This window comes from Prionailurus viverrinus, chromosome A1 (genome assembly GCF_022837055.1).
Source record: "Prionailurus viverrinus isolate Anna chromosome A1, UM_Priviv_1.0, whole genome shotgun sequence".
Taxonomy (NCBI): Eukaryota; Metazoa; Chordata; class Mammalia; order Carnivora; family Felidae; genus Prionailurus; species Prionailurus viverrinus.
In genome coordinates, this window is record NC_062561.1 from 47,925,986 (window position 1) to 47,942,291 (window position 16,306).

Below are 16,306 nucleotides of genomic sequence, written 5' to 3' on the forward strand. Positions count from 1 at the left end.
AACATTTTTATTTGTATGCTATTATATTCAAATGAATGTTTTGCAGTGCTCACGTGATACATAAGAAGACAGCCCCAAAAGGTGCATTTTATGGACAAGTGCTGGCCATCGAAATCGCAGATATGGCAAAGTTGTTTTTCAGGCATTTAATGCACTAACAAAGACTAGACTGAACCACAGAATGTAAATGCTTTAAGGATAGTACACTTGATCTTAGCCAAAAGGCCGAGAAGCAATAAATGCTTTAAGGATAGGAGCTGTGTTTCCATTGCCTTGCACAGCTCATGAACAGAGCTGATACTCTCAAATATTTGCTCATTGAGGACTTAAAAAAAAACAAACAAAAAAAAAACGGTTATGTGCCTTCCTGATTTACTTATCTTCTTTGCTGTTAAAACTCTACTGGGTAGGAAACTTCAGTGTTAAAACTAAAAGGACAGGGAGAGTGAAAGAGGCAGCTCCCAAGTCTGTGGTTAGTCCCCACACTGTGGTTAGTGCCACTTCTGCAACAGGCGGCACCATTTCAGTCCCTGTCATTCACAAACACCCCATTCATTCCCACTAATCATCTACTTTCTCTCTCAATGTAGCTTTTAGCTGTGCTACCCCTTTTCTCTAGCCTTACCTATCTCCTTTCTAGAAGAAAACTGGAGCTATTCTAATCCTCTTTGAAGCAACTTTCTTTTTTCCTTCCAGAGACGCATGGGACTACCTTTTGCTAGTTTTCTGCTACCGTCCTTTTCCAAACCAGCATCTTTACTCAGGATTCATATCATTGTCACTATTTTCTCAATAAAAATGCAGATATGAGCAATCCTGTTCTTAGTCTTTTCTCCACACAGATTGTAAGCATTGAAACAATAAAGAGCCTTAGGCTCTAGGGAGGGCAGGGAACATAATAAGAATGGGTAGCACCAGGGGCACCTGGGTGGCTCAGTCAGTTAAGCGTCCGACTTTGGCTCAGTTTATGATCTCACGGTTCATGAGTTTGAGTCCCACATCAGGCTCTGCACCGATAGTTTGGAACCTGACTGGGATTCTCTCTCCTTCTCTGTGCCCCTCCCCCACTCACTCTCTATTTCCCCCCTCTCTTTCTGTCTCTCTCAAAATTAATAAATAGCTTTAAAAAAAAAATGGGTAGCACCAGTACATAGTGTATGAAGTTTCCAAATTATGAGTTTGTGGTAGGGTTCAGATCTTAACTTAGATTGGTTATCTCAATGGCTAGCATCTGCTGAATGGTGAGGTAAGTTTATATAATTTATACATAATGCTTATATGAGCACATGACTCTCTCCGTAGAAGTGATTTAGAAGGCTACATGTAGTCACCTGGAAGACAAAAAAAATGTTCGAATAAGTACAATTCAGTTCAACAAGTTCATCCTGACTATATGCAAGAACCCATGCTTAACATTATAGAAGATTTGATCATTTTGATATAGTTGAAATCGGGTGGACTACTTTAAAGTAAAGAAAATACTAAGTTCTATGGGAATTTAAAAAAAAGAATAGATACTGTGATGTTGATGGGTTCCCGCAGAAAGTGTTTGAGGTTGGCCTTGAAGAATGTCTAAGATTTTGACAGGTGACAGGTAGGGTTAGAGAGAGAAATTCCAAAGGCCGAAAAAGTACAGTATTGACAAAGTATTTTCAAATTTGTGCTCCTTTCCATATTTAATATTAAGATGTCTAATACATGTTTTTTTATACCTTGACTTTATTCCTTTCTTACTACATTCTTGTCCCTCACTTCAGTCACTTCATGATCCATTAACACTTTCCTTAGGACAAAAGAGAAATAAAAGTAGATAGGATATACCTAGAGTAGTCAGAGTCATAGAGGCAGAAAGGGGAACGGTGGCTGCCAGGGACTGGGGGGAGTGAGGAGTTATTGTTTAATGGGGACAGAGTTTCAGTTACACAAGGTGAATGGATGGTGGTGATAGTCACACAACAACATGAATATACTTAATACTACTGACCTGTACGCTTAAAAATGATAACGATGTTATGTGTATTTTGCCACAGTTTAAAATTGTTTCTAGGTATATAGGTTATAAAAACAATTTTTCTCCTAATTCATCAAAAGTGAGTTTAGCAGTTATTTATAAAATAGTAATTGAGTGAATGCAACATTTACATTTCAAAAAATATAACTTTTGGGGTCATCTGACTGGCTCAGTCAATAGAGTGTGCGACCCTTGATGTCAGGGTCATGAGTTCAAACCCCACACTGGGCATGGAGCCTACGTAATCAAAAAAATTAAAAAGTAACTTTTTGATTCTAACATTGTGAATTCTAATGGCAGCTTCTTCCTGTTGTACTTTAGCTGGTAAGGTAATTTTGAAGTAAGGAATTTCTTTGTGAACATGGAAGGAGGGTGGTGAAGGTTGAACGATCTGGGGAATCTCTCATTTGGTTGGTAAGAAAGCCAGGTCTGCTGCCTAGATAGACTCACTTAAGTTGGGCCCTGCCTGTGAAGACTCTAAATATTTATTTCTGTGATTCCAAGATTATATCTTTTTTGGAAAACAAAGTAATGATATGTAATAGACATCATCTTTTTTTTTTTTCCTTTAGAAAAGTGGCACTGGTTGAGCACTAATAGATTCTTAGTTTCTAGCTCTTTTTCTAGATTCCAGGAATAATCTACCAGGTGTATTATGCCTGCATTATCATCATTCTTTCTTATTTTAAATACTTTCTCAATCTGTTGTAATCTCCAAGTAACATACTAATTTTTTTGAGATAGCATGAGCAGCAGAGGAGCAGAGAGAGAGAGACTCCCAAGCAGGTTCCACACTGTCTGTGCAGAGCACAGATGCAGGGCTTGAACTCACCAACCATGAGGTCATGACCTGAGCTGAAATCAAGAGTCAGACTTTTAATCTGCTTAATAGACTGAGCCACCCAAGCCCCCCAGAGTAATATACTGATGTTTTAGTTGACTGCTTCTCCGTGACAGTAGGTACCTATCTTATCAGTTATTTATCTCCAGACTCACATTGTAGTGGTAGATTACTCCTGATAGGTTTCCAGTTAATCCTGTCATTTGTGTGTAGCACAGCCCTCTGAGCTCTCCCTATGTCTGGAGTATAGCTTACTTTAGCGTTTGTTAACACTCTACTCATAATCCAAAATTTTCACTGATTTGTATGGTTTCTTTATAAAATTGCAAATATAATTAGCCTAAACCAGCACATAAGAATTAAAGCTGTGTTCCATATACACATAGAAAAAAGATTTCATGTAATGGAAACTGTGAGAGATCAAATATCTCGAAAGTCAATTTATAAAGAGGAAAAGCCACTAATGCCTGGAAAGAGGTACATTTGATTATGGCAAATCTACTTCATTAGCACATCTGTTAAAAGGAAGTACTGATGGGGAGGGGGTGGAAGGGACTTGGTCTGCAGTGGACCAGACAGATAAAAGGAGTCAGGAAAACTGTCTACTACTGAAATTCTTATATTGTCCTTTTTGGGTCTTAAGATTCCTTTTCAATATCAAGAGTTTTATTTACTTTCTTCCCATACACACATAGTAGTAATATTTTTTGTATCAGTTGATTGAAAAAAACACAGGTGTACAAATTATCTACCCTTTGCTATAAGCTGTAGCTTAGTCTACAGAAGCCGCTTAGAGATTTTTTTTGTCAAGGAGCCACAGTTAAAAAAAAAAAAAAAAAAAAAAAAAACAGTTCACATTGTGACTTAGTGACCGTCACACACTTTGTCAAAACAGAATTTGCCCCAGCTGTGGCACGTACTCTGACCTTTTCTATTCTAGTCTGTTGGGGTTTTTTTAAGTGGATTTTATTTTTGCATATCTGAATTCCTGCTGTAAAGCATTTAAAGCTAAATGAGGTTTTTAAAATATTTTTAATTTTTTAATTTTTATTCTCTTTTTCTTGAGAGTGAGAGGGGGCACAAGTGAGCAAGGGGCAGAGAAAGAGAGAATCCCAGAAGGGGCAGAAAGAGAGGAAGAGAGAGAGAGAAACGAGGCTCACCCAGTGTGGGACTTGAACTCACAAACTGTGAGATCACGCCCTGAGCCTAAGTCAGATGCTTAATCGACTGAGCCACCCCAGTGCTCCAACAATTGTATTTCTTATTACCAGTTAATAAACTAGCATTCTGATTCTTTTGGATTTAGTTGGCATCTGCCACATTTTTTTTTTTTTTTTTTGCTTTTGCTTTTAAAGATCTTATTTTTTTTTAAGTAATCTCTACACCCAACATGTGTCTTGAACTCACAACCCTGACATCAGGAGTCACATGCTCTACCAACTGAACTCACCAGGTACCCCAGCCTCTGCCACTTTTTAAATCTCTTAGCAGATAGCACCTGCCCTTCCCTATGATTTCCTGATTTGGCCATGGAAGCTTCTTTCACCTTTTTTTTTTTTTTAATATTGTGCATTGTATTCTTCTTTTCTTTTGATGTTTTTTATTTATTTATTTTTGAAAGAGAGCATGCAAGAGAGCTGGAGAGGGGCAGAGAAAGAGGGGGACAGAGGATCCGAAGTTGGCTATTTGAAGTTGGCTCTTTGCTGAGAGCAGAGAGCCCAATGTGGGCTCGAACTCAAGGACTGGAGATCATGACCGGAGCCAACATCAGATACTTAACCAACTGAGCCATCCAGGATCCCCTTATTCTTTTTTTTTTTTTTTAGTAGGCTCCATGGCCAATGTGGGGCTTGAACTCAAGACCCTGAGATCAAGAGTTACATGCTCTACCGACTGAGCCAGCCAGGAACCCCTCTTTCACCTTTAGTACTAAGGACTTTGAACTTTGTTTTAATGAAGGAAATACTGAAGTGTTTTAATACAGATTTACATTTTAGAAAGCTAAGGTTAGAAGGATTGTGGACAATTAATTGAACACAAGAGAGAGCCAAATCAGAATTAGGAGGTCATACAGGAATTAAGCTAGAAACAATGACGGCCCAGTGAGGTCAAGATAGGAACAGAATAAGTTAAAAAGGTATTCAATAAAAGTTAAGTTTTAGCCTGTTTATAATGGGTGTAGTCAGTGAAAAGGAGAAATCTAGGATGAAGAGGAATCAAATATTTCTGGTTTCAATGATTGAGCAAAGTATGATACTGTTCACCAAGACAGAGACGATGGAGGGATGGGGGAGTTTATTTTGACAGACTGAATTTTAGTCACCTGTAGGAACCATCCTGTGAAAGTATCTATAGCTCATTAGAGCCACAGTGTAAAACGGGGGTGGAGGAGGGTCCACCGATTTATTTGGTGGTCATTGAACCTGGCCAATGGCATAGATAAGGTCAAGAGGAGTTGATCATTGATGTCACTTCCAACATTGTGTACATCTGCTATGGAACATAAAACAATATAAAAAAGATAAAATCATAAGCTATCATACTAATCTATGTGCCTACACATATGTATACATATATGTATCTATATTTAGGAATATGGTCCTTCTTACTTTGAAGCAGGTCTAAGTGGGAAAGAAGTACACTGTATACTTATTGTAATATTGTATAAAATAGGATGTTTTGATTGGAATCAGTGCCTTATGTATACAGGGTTCTGAGTGCTTTATTCTGTAACGGTCAACCTCCCTTGCTTTTTTGTTACTACTCTGTACAGCCAGACGCTTTTTAGATTGAAACAATTGAGCAGTAAAGCTTAAGAAGTACTCTGGCAAATACTTTGCAATTCAGAAGCTCAAAGTACAGTGATTTGGCCCCACTAATCCTTCAGTAAATATCCATTGAGTGGATAAATATCCATATATAGATGCATAAGACAAATGAAAAGAGCCATGTCCTTGATTTTTTGTAATTCTCTTTGAAAATAAAATCAATTCATAAATACTTACCTATGTGTGTGTTATGTACAAGCCTTGAGCCAGAAAACACAGATGTGTGTTTTTTTCTACAGACCTACCAGATAAATTATTTCTGAACCTTTGCCTTTGAGTATCCTTCCGAATTAAGAAAAGCAATTATTTCCTGCAATTTTACACACAAAGCCCCAGTATATATAGGTACTTGGTTCTCTGAATGGCCTCTCTTATTTTCCTTATAAGCATTTTACTTGATTTTTGTTTTTTTGTTTTTAACAGACCAAAAAAGAAGCACCTGAGTGGTCTAAGAAACAAAAGATGAAGACCTAGTGTTTTGGATGGATTTGCTGTATCATTATTTACTCCTGAAGTTCTTTCTCTGATGAGCAAAAAGTTTATCTTAATCATGGACTTGACATTTTTTTTTTTAAATAACCAAAGCTTATTTTAACCAAATGTTAAATTAAGAGATTTCAGCCTAAGAATCAAAATGTATAACGTGCAGACAGTAGTCCACTTTGTATTTGGTTTTATCTATTGTGTTACAAAATAAATATCATATACTCTTATGATTTACATTTTGGAGCTTTTTTCTAAATATATAAATACTAGGCTTAAATGTCATAACACAAATACCAAGACACATTACGTTTTTAAAATTAAGAATCATTTGTGAAATCTATTAGAAGACACTTCAAATGCCCAGTGACGGTGGTCAAATATCATGTAGGCGAATATGAATTGCCGACTATTTCTTTGGGCTCTGTTTTTCCTTATAATATGATCATTAATCAATAAAGTCTAGTAGAAAATCTGTTACTCCGTTGGTCAAGTAAGAATTTGGTAGAAAGTCTCTTGGTACATTGGTCTAAACAGTGCTGATTCAGATGCAGTATGGACCCAATTTCTAGTCAGTGAGAAAAAAAAATGAATAATACTTTCTCTTTTTCTTGATACAAAATATGTCCCATTTCTCATTCAAGAGATAAGACGTAAAGAAGAAGGGGAAGGAGGGAAATAGAGAAAGAAAAGAAAAATATGTTTTTATAAATCAGGTTTTCTCAACCAGTGTTGAACATAGTGGCTGGATAATTCTTCGTTTCGGGTGGAGTTGGTGGGGGCAGTTCTCTGCATTGTGAGATGTTCAGCAGCATCTCTGGCCTCCGCCACTAGATGACAGTAGCACCACCACCCCCAGTTGTGTTAAGCAGAACCGTCTCTGTCCTGGGGGTAGCAAAGTCCCTCCCTATTTCCTAGTGAGGAACCAGTGATACGGAAGTTGATTTCTGTAGATGTGAAATATAAGTACCATCTGTTCAATGTGTTCTTTGAAAATCACAATAGTGCAGACTGTTAGGTGAGTGAGAGAACAGAAAAAGCCTTTGATGATAGTATATACTTACAAATCTATCATCGACCTGAAGACCCTAATCTCATCTCCCCTCTTTGTTTCATTTAGTTAAACATCTTCTAATATACTACTTTCTGCAACAAAGGTTTGTGAATATGACCTTTCTTAGGCGTGCATGTAAAATCCAGAGTACTTACATGATTCATTAAAACTAAATTCTTAGACATAATTTGTTTCCTTCTAAAATGATAGAAAATGTCTTATGTTCAATTCTAATTATTAATCTAAAAGCATTTTATAATTTATTTTAGTCAATCCATTATTATATGATATTTTACACTTGATCTTAGCCAAAAGGCCGAGAAGCGATTATTATATGATATTTTAATATAAAGGGATACTGATTGATTACCCAAGTTAAAGTAATGATGCGATGGCACAAAAACAGACACTCAGATCAATGGAACCAAATAGAAAACCGAGAAATGGGCCCACAAACGAATGGCCAGCTAATCTTTGACAAAGCAGGAAAGAATATCCAATGAAATAAAGACAGTCTCTTCAGCAAGTGATGCTGGCAAGACTGGACAGTGACATGCAGAAGAATGAGCTTGGACCACTTTCTTACACCATTCACAAAAATAAACTCAAAATGGATGAAAGACTTCAACTTTTTCTAAATATATAAATATATTTTCTAAATATATAAATATATAATATTTATATTATTATAAATATATATAAATATAAATATACATATATATATATATATGTAAGACAGGAAGCCATCAAAATCTTCGAGGAGAAAGCAGGCAAAAACCTCTTTGATCTTGTCCACAGCAACTTCTTACTCAACACACCTCTGGAGGCAAGAAAAACAGGAGTAAAAATGAACTGTTGGGACCTCATCAAAATAAAAAGCTTCTGCACAGCGAAGGAAACAATCAGCAAACTGAAAGGCAACTGGCAGAATGGGAGAAGGTATTTGCAAACGACATATCAGATAAAGGGTTAGTATCCAAAATCTAAAGAACTTCTCAAACTCACCACCCAAAAAATAAATAGTCCAGTGAAGAAATGGGCAAAAGACATGAATAGACCCTTCTCCAAAGAAGACATCCAGATGGCCAGCCAACACATGAAAAAATGCTCAACATCATTCATCATCAGGAAAATACAAATCAAAACCACAATGAGATATCACCTCACACCTGTCAGAATGGCTAACAGTAACAATTCAGGCAGCAACAGGTGTTGGCAAGGATGCCGAGAAAGAGGATCTCTTTTGTACTGCTGGTGGGAATGCAAATTGGTGCAGCCACTCTGGAAAACAGAATGGAGGTTCCTCAGAAAATTAAAAAAAGAACTACCCTACAACCCAGCAATTGCACTACTAGGTATTTATCCAAGGGATACAGGTGTGCTGTTTTGAAGGGACACATGCACCCCAATATTTATTACAGCACTATCAACAATAGCCAAAGTATGGAAAGAGCCCAAATGTCCATCGATGGATGAATGGATAAAGAAGATGTATATATATACAATGGAGTATTACTCAGCAATCAAAAAGAATGAAATCTTGCCATTTTCAACTACGTGGATGGAACTAGAGGGTATTATGTCAAGCGAAATTAGAGAAAGACCAATATCATATGACTTCACTCATATGAGGACTTTAAGAGACAAAACAGATGAACATAAGGGAACAGAAGCAAAAATAAAAATGGAGGGGGACAAAACATAAGAGACTCTTAAACATGGAAAACAAACAAAGGGTTACGGGGAGGGGCTGTGGGAGAGGGGATGGGCTAAATGGGTAAGGGGCATTAAGGAATCTACTCCTGAAATCATTGTTGCACTATACGATAGCTAACTTGAATGTAAATTTAAAAAATAAATAAATAAGTAAATAATAAAATCAAAGCTGTATAGGAAAAAATAAATGGTTAAAAATGTTTTAAAAAATAAACAAATAATAAAGTAGTGATGTGAACGAGGGCACAGAAGTAGGAAAATTAGGAGCTCATTTAAGAAATAGCTGCAGTGATGAAGAAATTGAGGAAGTCTTTCTGTCTCCAGATCCTTAATATTCTTCCCTCTTTCTTTCCTTTCATTACTAGATATAATTCCTTGGGGAAGAAAAGTTCCTAGTATCATTTCTTACCATAATATCTATTAATAAATCTCAGGGTTAGAATGTTTTGTTTTTTATTGAATTATATTTGACATACTATAATTTTTAGTTTCAGATGCACAACATAGGGAGTTCATATTTTTATACATTATGAAATGACCACCACAATAGGTCTAGTTACCCTATGTCACCAAAGTTATTACAATGTTATTGACTATATTCCTTAGTTGTACATTATATCCCCATGACTTATATTATTGTATAACTAGAAGATTGTACCTCTTAATCCCTATTACCTATTTCACCCATTCCTTAACTTCCTGCTTGATTGTGATATGAAAGCTTCTTGGAAGACCTTTGTGGATTTCTAATTCAGATGCCACTCCTATCAGAAAGTCTTATCTGTTCTGCCATAATAATCTGTATTAAATTCTCTGTACTTTATCTATCTTTAATTCTGCCTACCATGTTTTATAATAATTGTTTATGCTTGTCCATTTCCTTGAAGGCAAGAATTATTTCTTAGGCTTTTTTGGTCCTCGGTAATTTAGCACTGTGCCTTGAACTTAAATAGGAAATGTTTATTTGATGAATTTGAGCAGAGATGAGATACAGTGATGTAAATTTTTATTTTACTAGTGTCTTAAAAACTAGAGGTTTTTTTTTTTTTTAGTATCATGAAATCTATTGTAGCTCATTTCTTAATGTCACTACAACCCTTGCCTTTTCTCCAAATTTCTAGACCTTCACTTCTTCACTTTTTCCTCCTTACCATTTCTTTATTATTATTATTATTATTATTATTATTATGGTAAAAAACACATAACAAAATTTTTAATATACAGTTTTTTTAATGTACATTTAATTTTTAAATGTACAGTTCAGTAGTATTGACTCTATTCACATAGTTGTACAGCAAACCTCCAGACTTTCTCATCTCTCAAATCTGAAATACTCATTAAACAGCCTCTCATTTCCCCTTTTTCCCTCCCCAGCAACCCACCATACTTCTGTTTCTATGAATTTGACTACTTTAGATTTCATATAAGTGGAATCATACAGTATTTGTCTTTTTATGACTGGCTTATTACACGCAGCAAAATGTCCTCAAGGTTCATCCACATTGTAGCATATGTCAAAATTTCCTTATTTATTGCTGAATAATATTCTACTGTTTGTATATAACACATTTTTTTTAATCCATTTATCCCTTGATGGACATCTGGGTTGCTTTCACCTCTTGACTATTACAAATCTCCTTATTTCCTAACTTTATCATAATCCTTTCCTGGCTTTGGCATTTTCTTATTAAAACGTAAATAAAACAAAATTAGCATAAGATTCTTTTTTTTCCTGGTAAATGTTTTATGAAACGTTGCCCAAATGTAAGAGTAATGGCTACCATTATCAAGCTCATTCTGTCAGCCAGTTGCTGTGTTACATGCTTTCTACTCCTTAATTTACTTAATCTAAACAGTAACTTTGCCAAGTAAGCATTATCTTCATTTTTAAAATGAAGAAACTAAGACTCAGAGTAACTTAATGGCCCAAGATCAGACACGTAATAAATAGAAGTGGATCTGAACCAAGACTGTCTAATTCTAATGGCCATGCTCTTTCCAGTATACTCTACTGCTTCTCATGCCTCACTCCCTATCCCCACCCCCACCCCAGTGGGACAGAAAGGAGGGGGAAAAATCTTGATTTATCAGCTTTCTTTGGAGGGGAAAAAAAAATGGATAAGATGTAGCATAGCTGAATTTTTATTCAAGAAAAATTTATAGGTATCGGATCTATTCCTAAAGATAATGTTCCAGTGTTAAAGGATTCTGACACTAAGGAATTCCGTGTTCTCACAGTTCTTACTAAGTTAATAGTATATAATAAGCTTTTCAGAACCAACTAAATCATCCATGCGTTAATTAATCATGCATTCATTCGACAAACGTGAAACACTTAAAATGTGTAAGGCATTCAAACTTTGAAGTGTTTGTTCTCTTCCTTTTCCAAAGGGCTTTGAAAAAGTACTCTATGATGTCTCAAACACCAGAGAAGAGATTTTATCTTATCCTCAATGTAAGAATTTCTGAAAAGAACTATCACCCAGTGACCATGAGTACTCCAAATTCACCATATTATACCGACAGTGGTTAGATAATCACCCATCAGAAAGTTTAAAGCAGGATTCCCAACCCCTTAGAGAAGGTTGAAGCTATTAATGAGTCAGATTCCCTTTCATTCATTCTAAGATCTTGCGAAGCTAAGAATATGCAAAAAAGGGGGCAGGGAAAATAATTTATTGTAATGTTACTTAGTTTAGAAAGTAATAAGTACTATAAATGCTTCAAAGAAAGATTTCCTGAGGCTTAGAGGTCACCAGACAAAGCTCGGCGGCTAGCTATCAAGAGTCCTCACTAGGTATCGTTTCTTTTGGTTGATTTACAAGAGTCCATAGTCCAGGCCTCAGCTCTACAGGCTCAGAAACTTAATTTTATTACTTAAGGTACTGAAGGTGACATCTTTCAAGAGTATGCCCCCACTCACTGGTGTATAAATCATGTATTTTGAGCAAGAAGTAAAACTATTCTACAGAATACAACTCCAGGATCGGCACAGATGGAACATTCCCTATTTTCCCTTGGCTTCTGCAATACTGTAAACTCATCATTTTCCTCCTTCCTCCTCTTTTAGCTGATCATGAAACACGAGAACATTTCAGTTTCTTTTTCCCCTTAAATCTTTTTCCTGTTCTGTATTGAATCTCTTGATAATTTCTACTCCCTGGCTTTAGTTACTATATGCTAATATTCCTGTGTATCTCTAGGTCAAACTGTTTCTTTTAACACCTGACTACTTGATGTGTCTACTTGGATGTCCCATTGTGACCTCAAACCTAACTTGAACCAAAACAAAACAAAAACAAAAAACCAAAACAAAACTGAACTCACCAAGTTTCTTTTCCAGTCCCTCAATAAATGGTACCACCATCTATGTACTCTAAATGGCTCATAGCATGATTGTAGGAGTCATTCTAGACCCTTCTCTTATTAACTCCCAAGCACCCAGCCTTGTTGATCTGCCTCATAAATATTTCCCCTTTTTAAAAAAATTTTGATTATGAGAATTTCCAAGTAAACAAAAGGGCAGCATAAACATTGGCAGGGCAGGGGGGGGAGACAGATATGCTGTTTGTGGTAATGGTTTCGTGAGTGTTTACGGTTTATAAAATTGTATATTTTTTTAAATGTGCAGTTTATTATATGTCAGTTGTACCTTAAAAATGTTTGAAAAGAAAAGGAGGAAATCACTGCTTAGTAACCCCTAATGAAATAAATGATTCGGGCATCAATCACCAATGAATGCTGAAGCAATGAGATACAAGGATAATAGGGAACTTTACATCAGGCCATAATCACCTAAATTTTCTGATCAACCTTATTATCACTAAAAGTGGGGCAAGCAGAAATTATGTGCCTCTTGATGTGATATAATGTGAAATATAAAACAATACCTATGCAGTATCCTTGGGAAAAACAAACTTACCCTGAATCAAATCAAGTCTTCAGATCTAACTTCAATCTAAAGGCAAAGCAAGAAATAGATCAAGCTGAATAACACTATGAAGAAGGAACTGACTAAATCCAGAATGTAGGACGTTATGGGTATTGGAATGTTCAATGTTTCCAGGCCTTATTTGTAGCCTCTTTGATAGAGCTGTGAAATTAACGTTCTTAAATGGAGGGGGGAAATCATAAGCTCCTATTGATACATCCAATCTAAGTTAAGATTTTTGTAGAGATTTCAACTTCTTGATTTTTATATTTTGTATTTCATTTACTGTTTATGAATTTCTGTCACCAACTTAATTCAAGCCCTTATGTCCTCTTCCCTAAATTATATCAGTAGTATTCTACCTGATCTCCATAAATCTACTCATGCCTCTCTCCAAACCATTCTCCACAGAACAATCTTTTCTTTTTTTATACGACAATTTTTTATTTAAAGTTTAATCTACAGTTTATTTAAGTACTTATAAGTCATGAACTTGAAAAACAGAACAAAATACAATTGAGGTAGAAGTTAAGAGCACAGTGCCATGTTTCAGTAAATTTAATTCAAAATTGTAAATGACCAGATAGATGAGCCTTGATTTTTACTAAACCCATGTTAAATATTGATTGAAATAAACAAACAAACAAATAAATAAATAATAAATATTGATTTCATATAAGGTAGAGAATAATTTTATTTTTCATTTAATGCAATCATGGCAATTTTAATCATAATATTGTACATCATTGGCAACTTTTAAAAATCTTAACTATGTTGATCATAATGTAACACTTATTTCTCAATAGTTGCCAAAGGTATTTCACTTGCTACCTTCACAGACTAGAAGTTCAGAACTATGTTTTTTGTTTTTGTTTTTGTTTTTGTTTTGTACTAGCAAAATGAGTTTGTTCTGGAATAGCAGATAAATTGTGACTTGGAACTAGAAAACTATGGTGAACCATAAGCAAGTTCCCAGAATTAACTTTAAAAACTACTGTATAAGGGGTTATTTTTTAATATAAAGAACTTACACAACTCAACACCAATAATAATAATAATAATAATGCAATTAAAAATCAGGCAAAGGACCCAAATAGACATTTTTCCAAAAAAAAAAAGACATAAGATGGCCAACAGACACATGAAAAGATGCTCAACACTTCTCATCATCAGGGAAATGCAAATCAAAACCACAATGAGATGTCACCTCACACATGTCAGAATGGCAGTCATCAAAAAAACAAGAAATAACAACTGTTGGTGAGATTGTGGAGAAATGGGAACCATCATGCACTGTTGGTGGGAATATAAATTGGTGCAACAACCGTGGGAAATGGTATGGCAGCTCTTTAAAAGTAGAAATACCAAAGAATTAATTTAATTTAATTAATAATTTAATTAATTAAGGGACACCTGGGTGGCTCAGTCGGTTTAGCACACAACTTCAGCTCAGGTCATGATCTCACGGTTCGTGGGTTTGAGCCCCATGTGCTGGCAGCTCAGAACCTGGAGCCTGCTTCAGATTCTGTGCCTCCCTGTTTCTCTGTCCCATCCCCACTCATGTTCTATCTCTCAAAAGGAAATAAATGTTAAAAAAAAAAAAAAAGTAAAAACTTAATTAATTTAAAATAGAAATACCATTTGATTCAGTAACTCCACTACTGGGTTTTTACCCCCCCAAAAACAAAAATTCTAATTAGAATAGATATATGAACCCCTATGTTTATTGCAGAATTATTTAAAATAGCCAAGATATGAAAGCAACCCAAGTGTCCATTGATAAATGAATGGATAAAGATGTGGTATATACATAACAAGGGAATACTACTCAGCCATAAAAAGAAATGAAATCTTGCCATTTGCAACAACATGGATGGACCTAGGGGGTATTATGCTAAGTGAAATAAGTCAGACAGAGAAAGGCAAATACCATATGATTTCTCTTATATGTCGAATATAAAAAGCAAAACAAGTGAACCAACACAGAAACAGACTTTTACATACAAGGAACAAACTAGTAGTTGCCAGAGGTGAGGTAGGTTGGGGTATGGGCAAAATAGATGAAGGGGATTAAGAGGTACACATTTCCAGTTATGAAATTAGTAAGTCATGGCAAGGAAAAGTTCAGCAAAGGGAATATAGTTACAATTATAATAACATTGTATGGTGACAGATGTTGAGCATTGAGTAATGAACAGAATTGTCAACTCACCATGTTGTATGCCGGAAACTAATATAACATTGTATGCAAATTATACTTCAATAATAAATAAAAATCAAATTAAAAAGATTGCTGTGTTGGCATAATATTAAGGTAAATGCTTCTAAACAGATGGACAAAAACATGTATTTCATTACCCCCACTCTATAGATCCCCAAAGTACCCTAAATTTAGCCAGTGTTTTTAGTTATTGTAGTAGAAGTATGTTATGCTTCCTTTATTTTCAAGGAGAATATAGTTTAGATGAGAAAAATCTTCACACATCTTTTAAACAAATTTTTGATACATTATTTTGTCTTTTGGGCTTTACTTTTATTTTTCTTATTTTATAGTTGAGCACTTTCCGATTCAAAAACATAACACTACCTAATACATTTAATTCTGTGACTAATGAAACAGGCTCTAAACTGTAAGAAGCAGTTTAGAATCTAACATATTGCCCCGAATGGAATGAGATGGAGTAGAATAAAAATGACTGTCCTCTTAACCCAGATACAATATAAAATGTTTCTTTTCTTCTAATAATGGAAATGCTTATATATCACTTATGGGGGGGGGGGGGTTAAGCTCTAAACATTTTAAATCATTCAATTCCACAGCACATAATATAACAGTTGTTTCTATTGCTGACAACTTCATAAAAACTAATAACGTGTAGTTTCAAGCATAGAAAAAGAGTGAAAGTATAGGTATTTTTTTTTTTCTAAAATGCCCCTGTCCTGTGGAATAAATGGATTCAGAGCAGAGAAAAAAAAATTAATTGCATTTTTGTCCTTCAAATAATCAAAACGTAAGCCCCCAAAGATGAGGATAAATCGTAGAAGCTGATCAAAAAACTTGAGTATCAGCTTTGCCGTTTTAGGGAAACGTTTCGAACACCTTTCAGTTAATTTATCATTATAGTTTCCTTCCTAGTAAAGCCAGGGATGGTGGGAGGACTGTTTGTCGTGACTTCTAAATATTTGTAAAACCTCGTATTATACTATTACTGTTTATTTATTATACACTATAATTTTACTCTATCACCCTGTACTTAGCATGTTGATTCGCAAAACCTCGGCCTGGTCTTTGACACGTTGTCTGTAATTGTAAAAAACAGGAACAGAAGTTTACCCTCTTAGGGAACGGTGTGCTCGTGAATGTTTAACAAGCGGCTTCCAGGAAAAAAAGACCCAGATCTGGTAAGACCAGATTTCCATGGTGAGATGCCATAAATACCTC

General features: G+C 35.3%; 1 protein-coding gene and 1 pseudogene across 4 annotated transcripts in view; one reads left to right on the forward strand and one right to left on the reverse strand.

Moving 5' to 3' along the window:
• The window catches only part of PIBF1 (progesterone immunomodulatory binding factor 1), a 208,321-nt gene extending 201,921 nt beyond the window's left edge, over positions 1 to 6,400 (forward strand). For all 4 annotated transcript variants that reach the window (XM_047850739.1, XM_047850735.1, XM_047850745.1 and 1 more), the window contains exon 18: positions 6,104 to 6,400. In XM_047850739.1, the coding sequence (XP_047706695.1) occupies positions 6,104 to 6,154 (51 nt within the window). In that variant the 3' untranslated portion in view covers positions 6,155 to 6,400. The remainder of the gene's footprint in view (positions 1 to 6,103) is intronic.
• Positions 89 to 237, reverse strand: LOC125147679 (uncharacterized; annotated as a pseudogene).
• Positions 6,401 to 16,306: the final 9,906 nt, after the last annotated feature.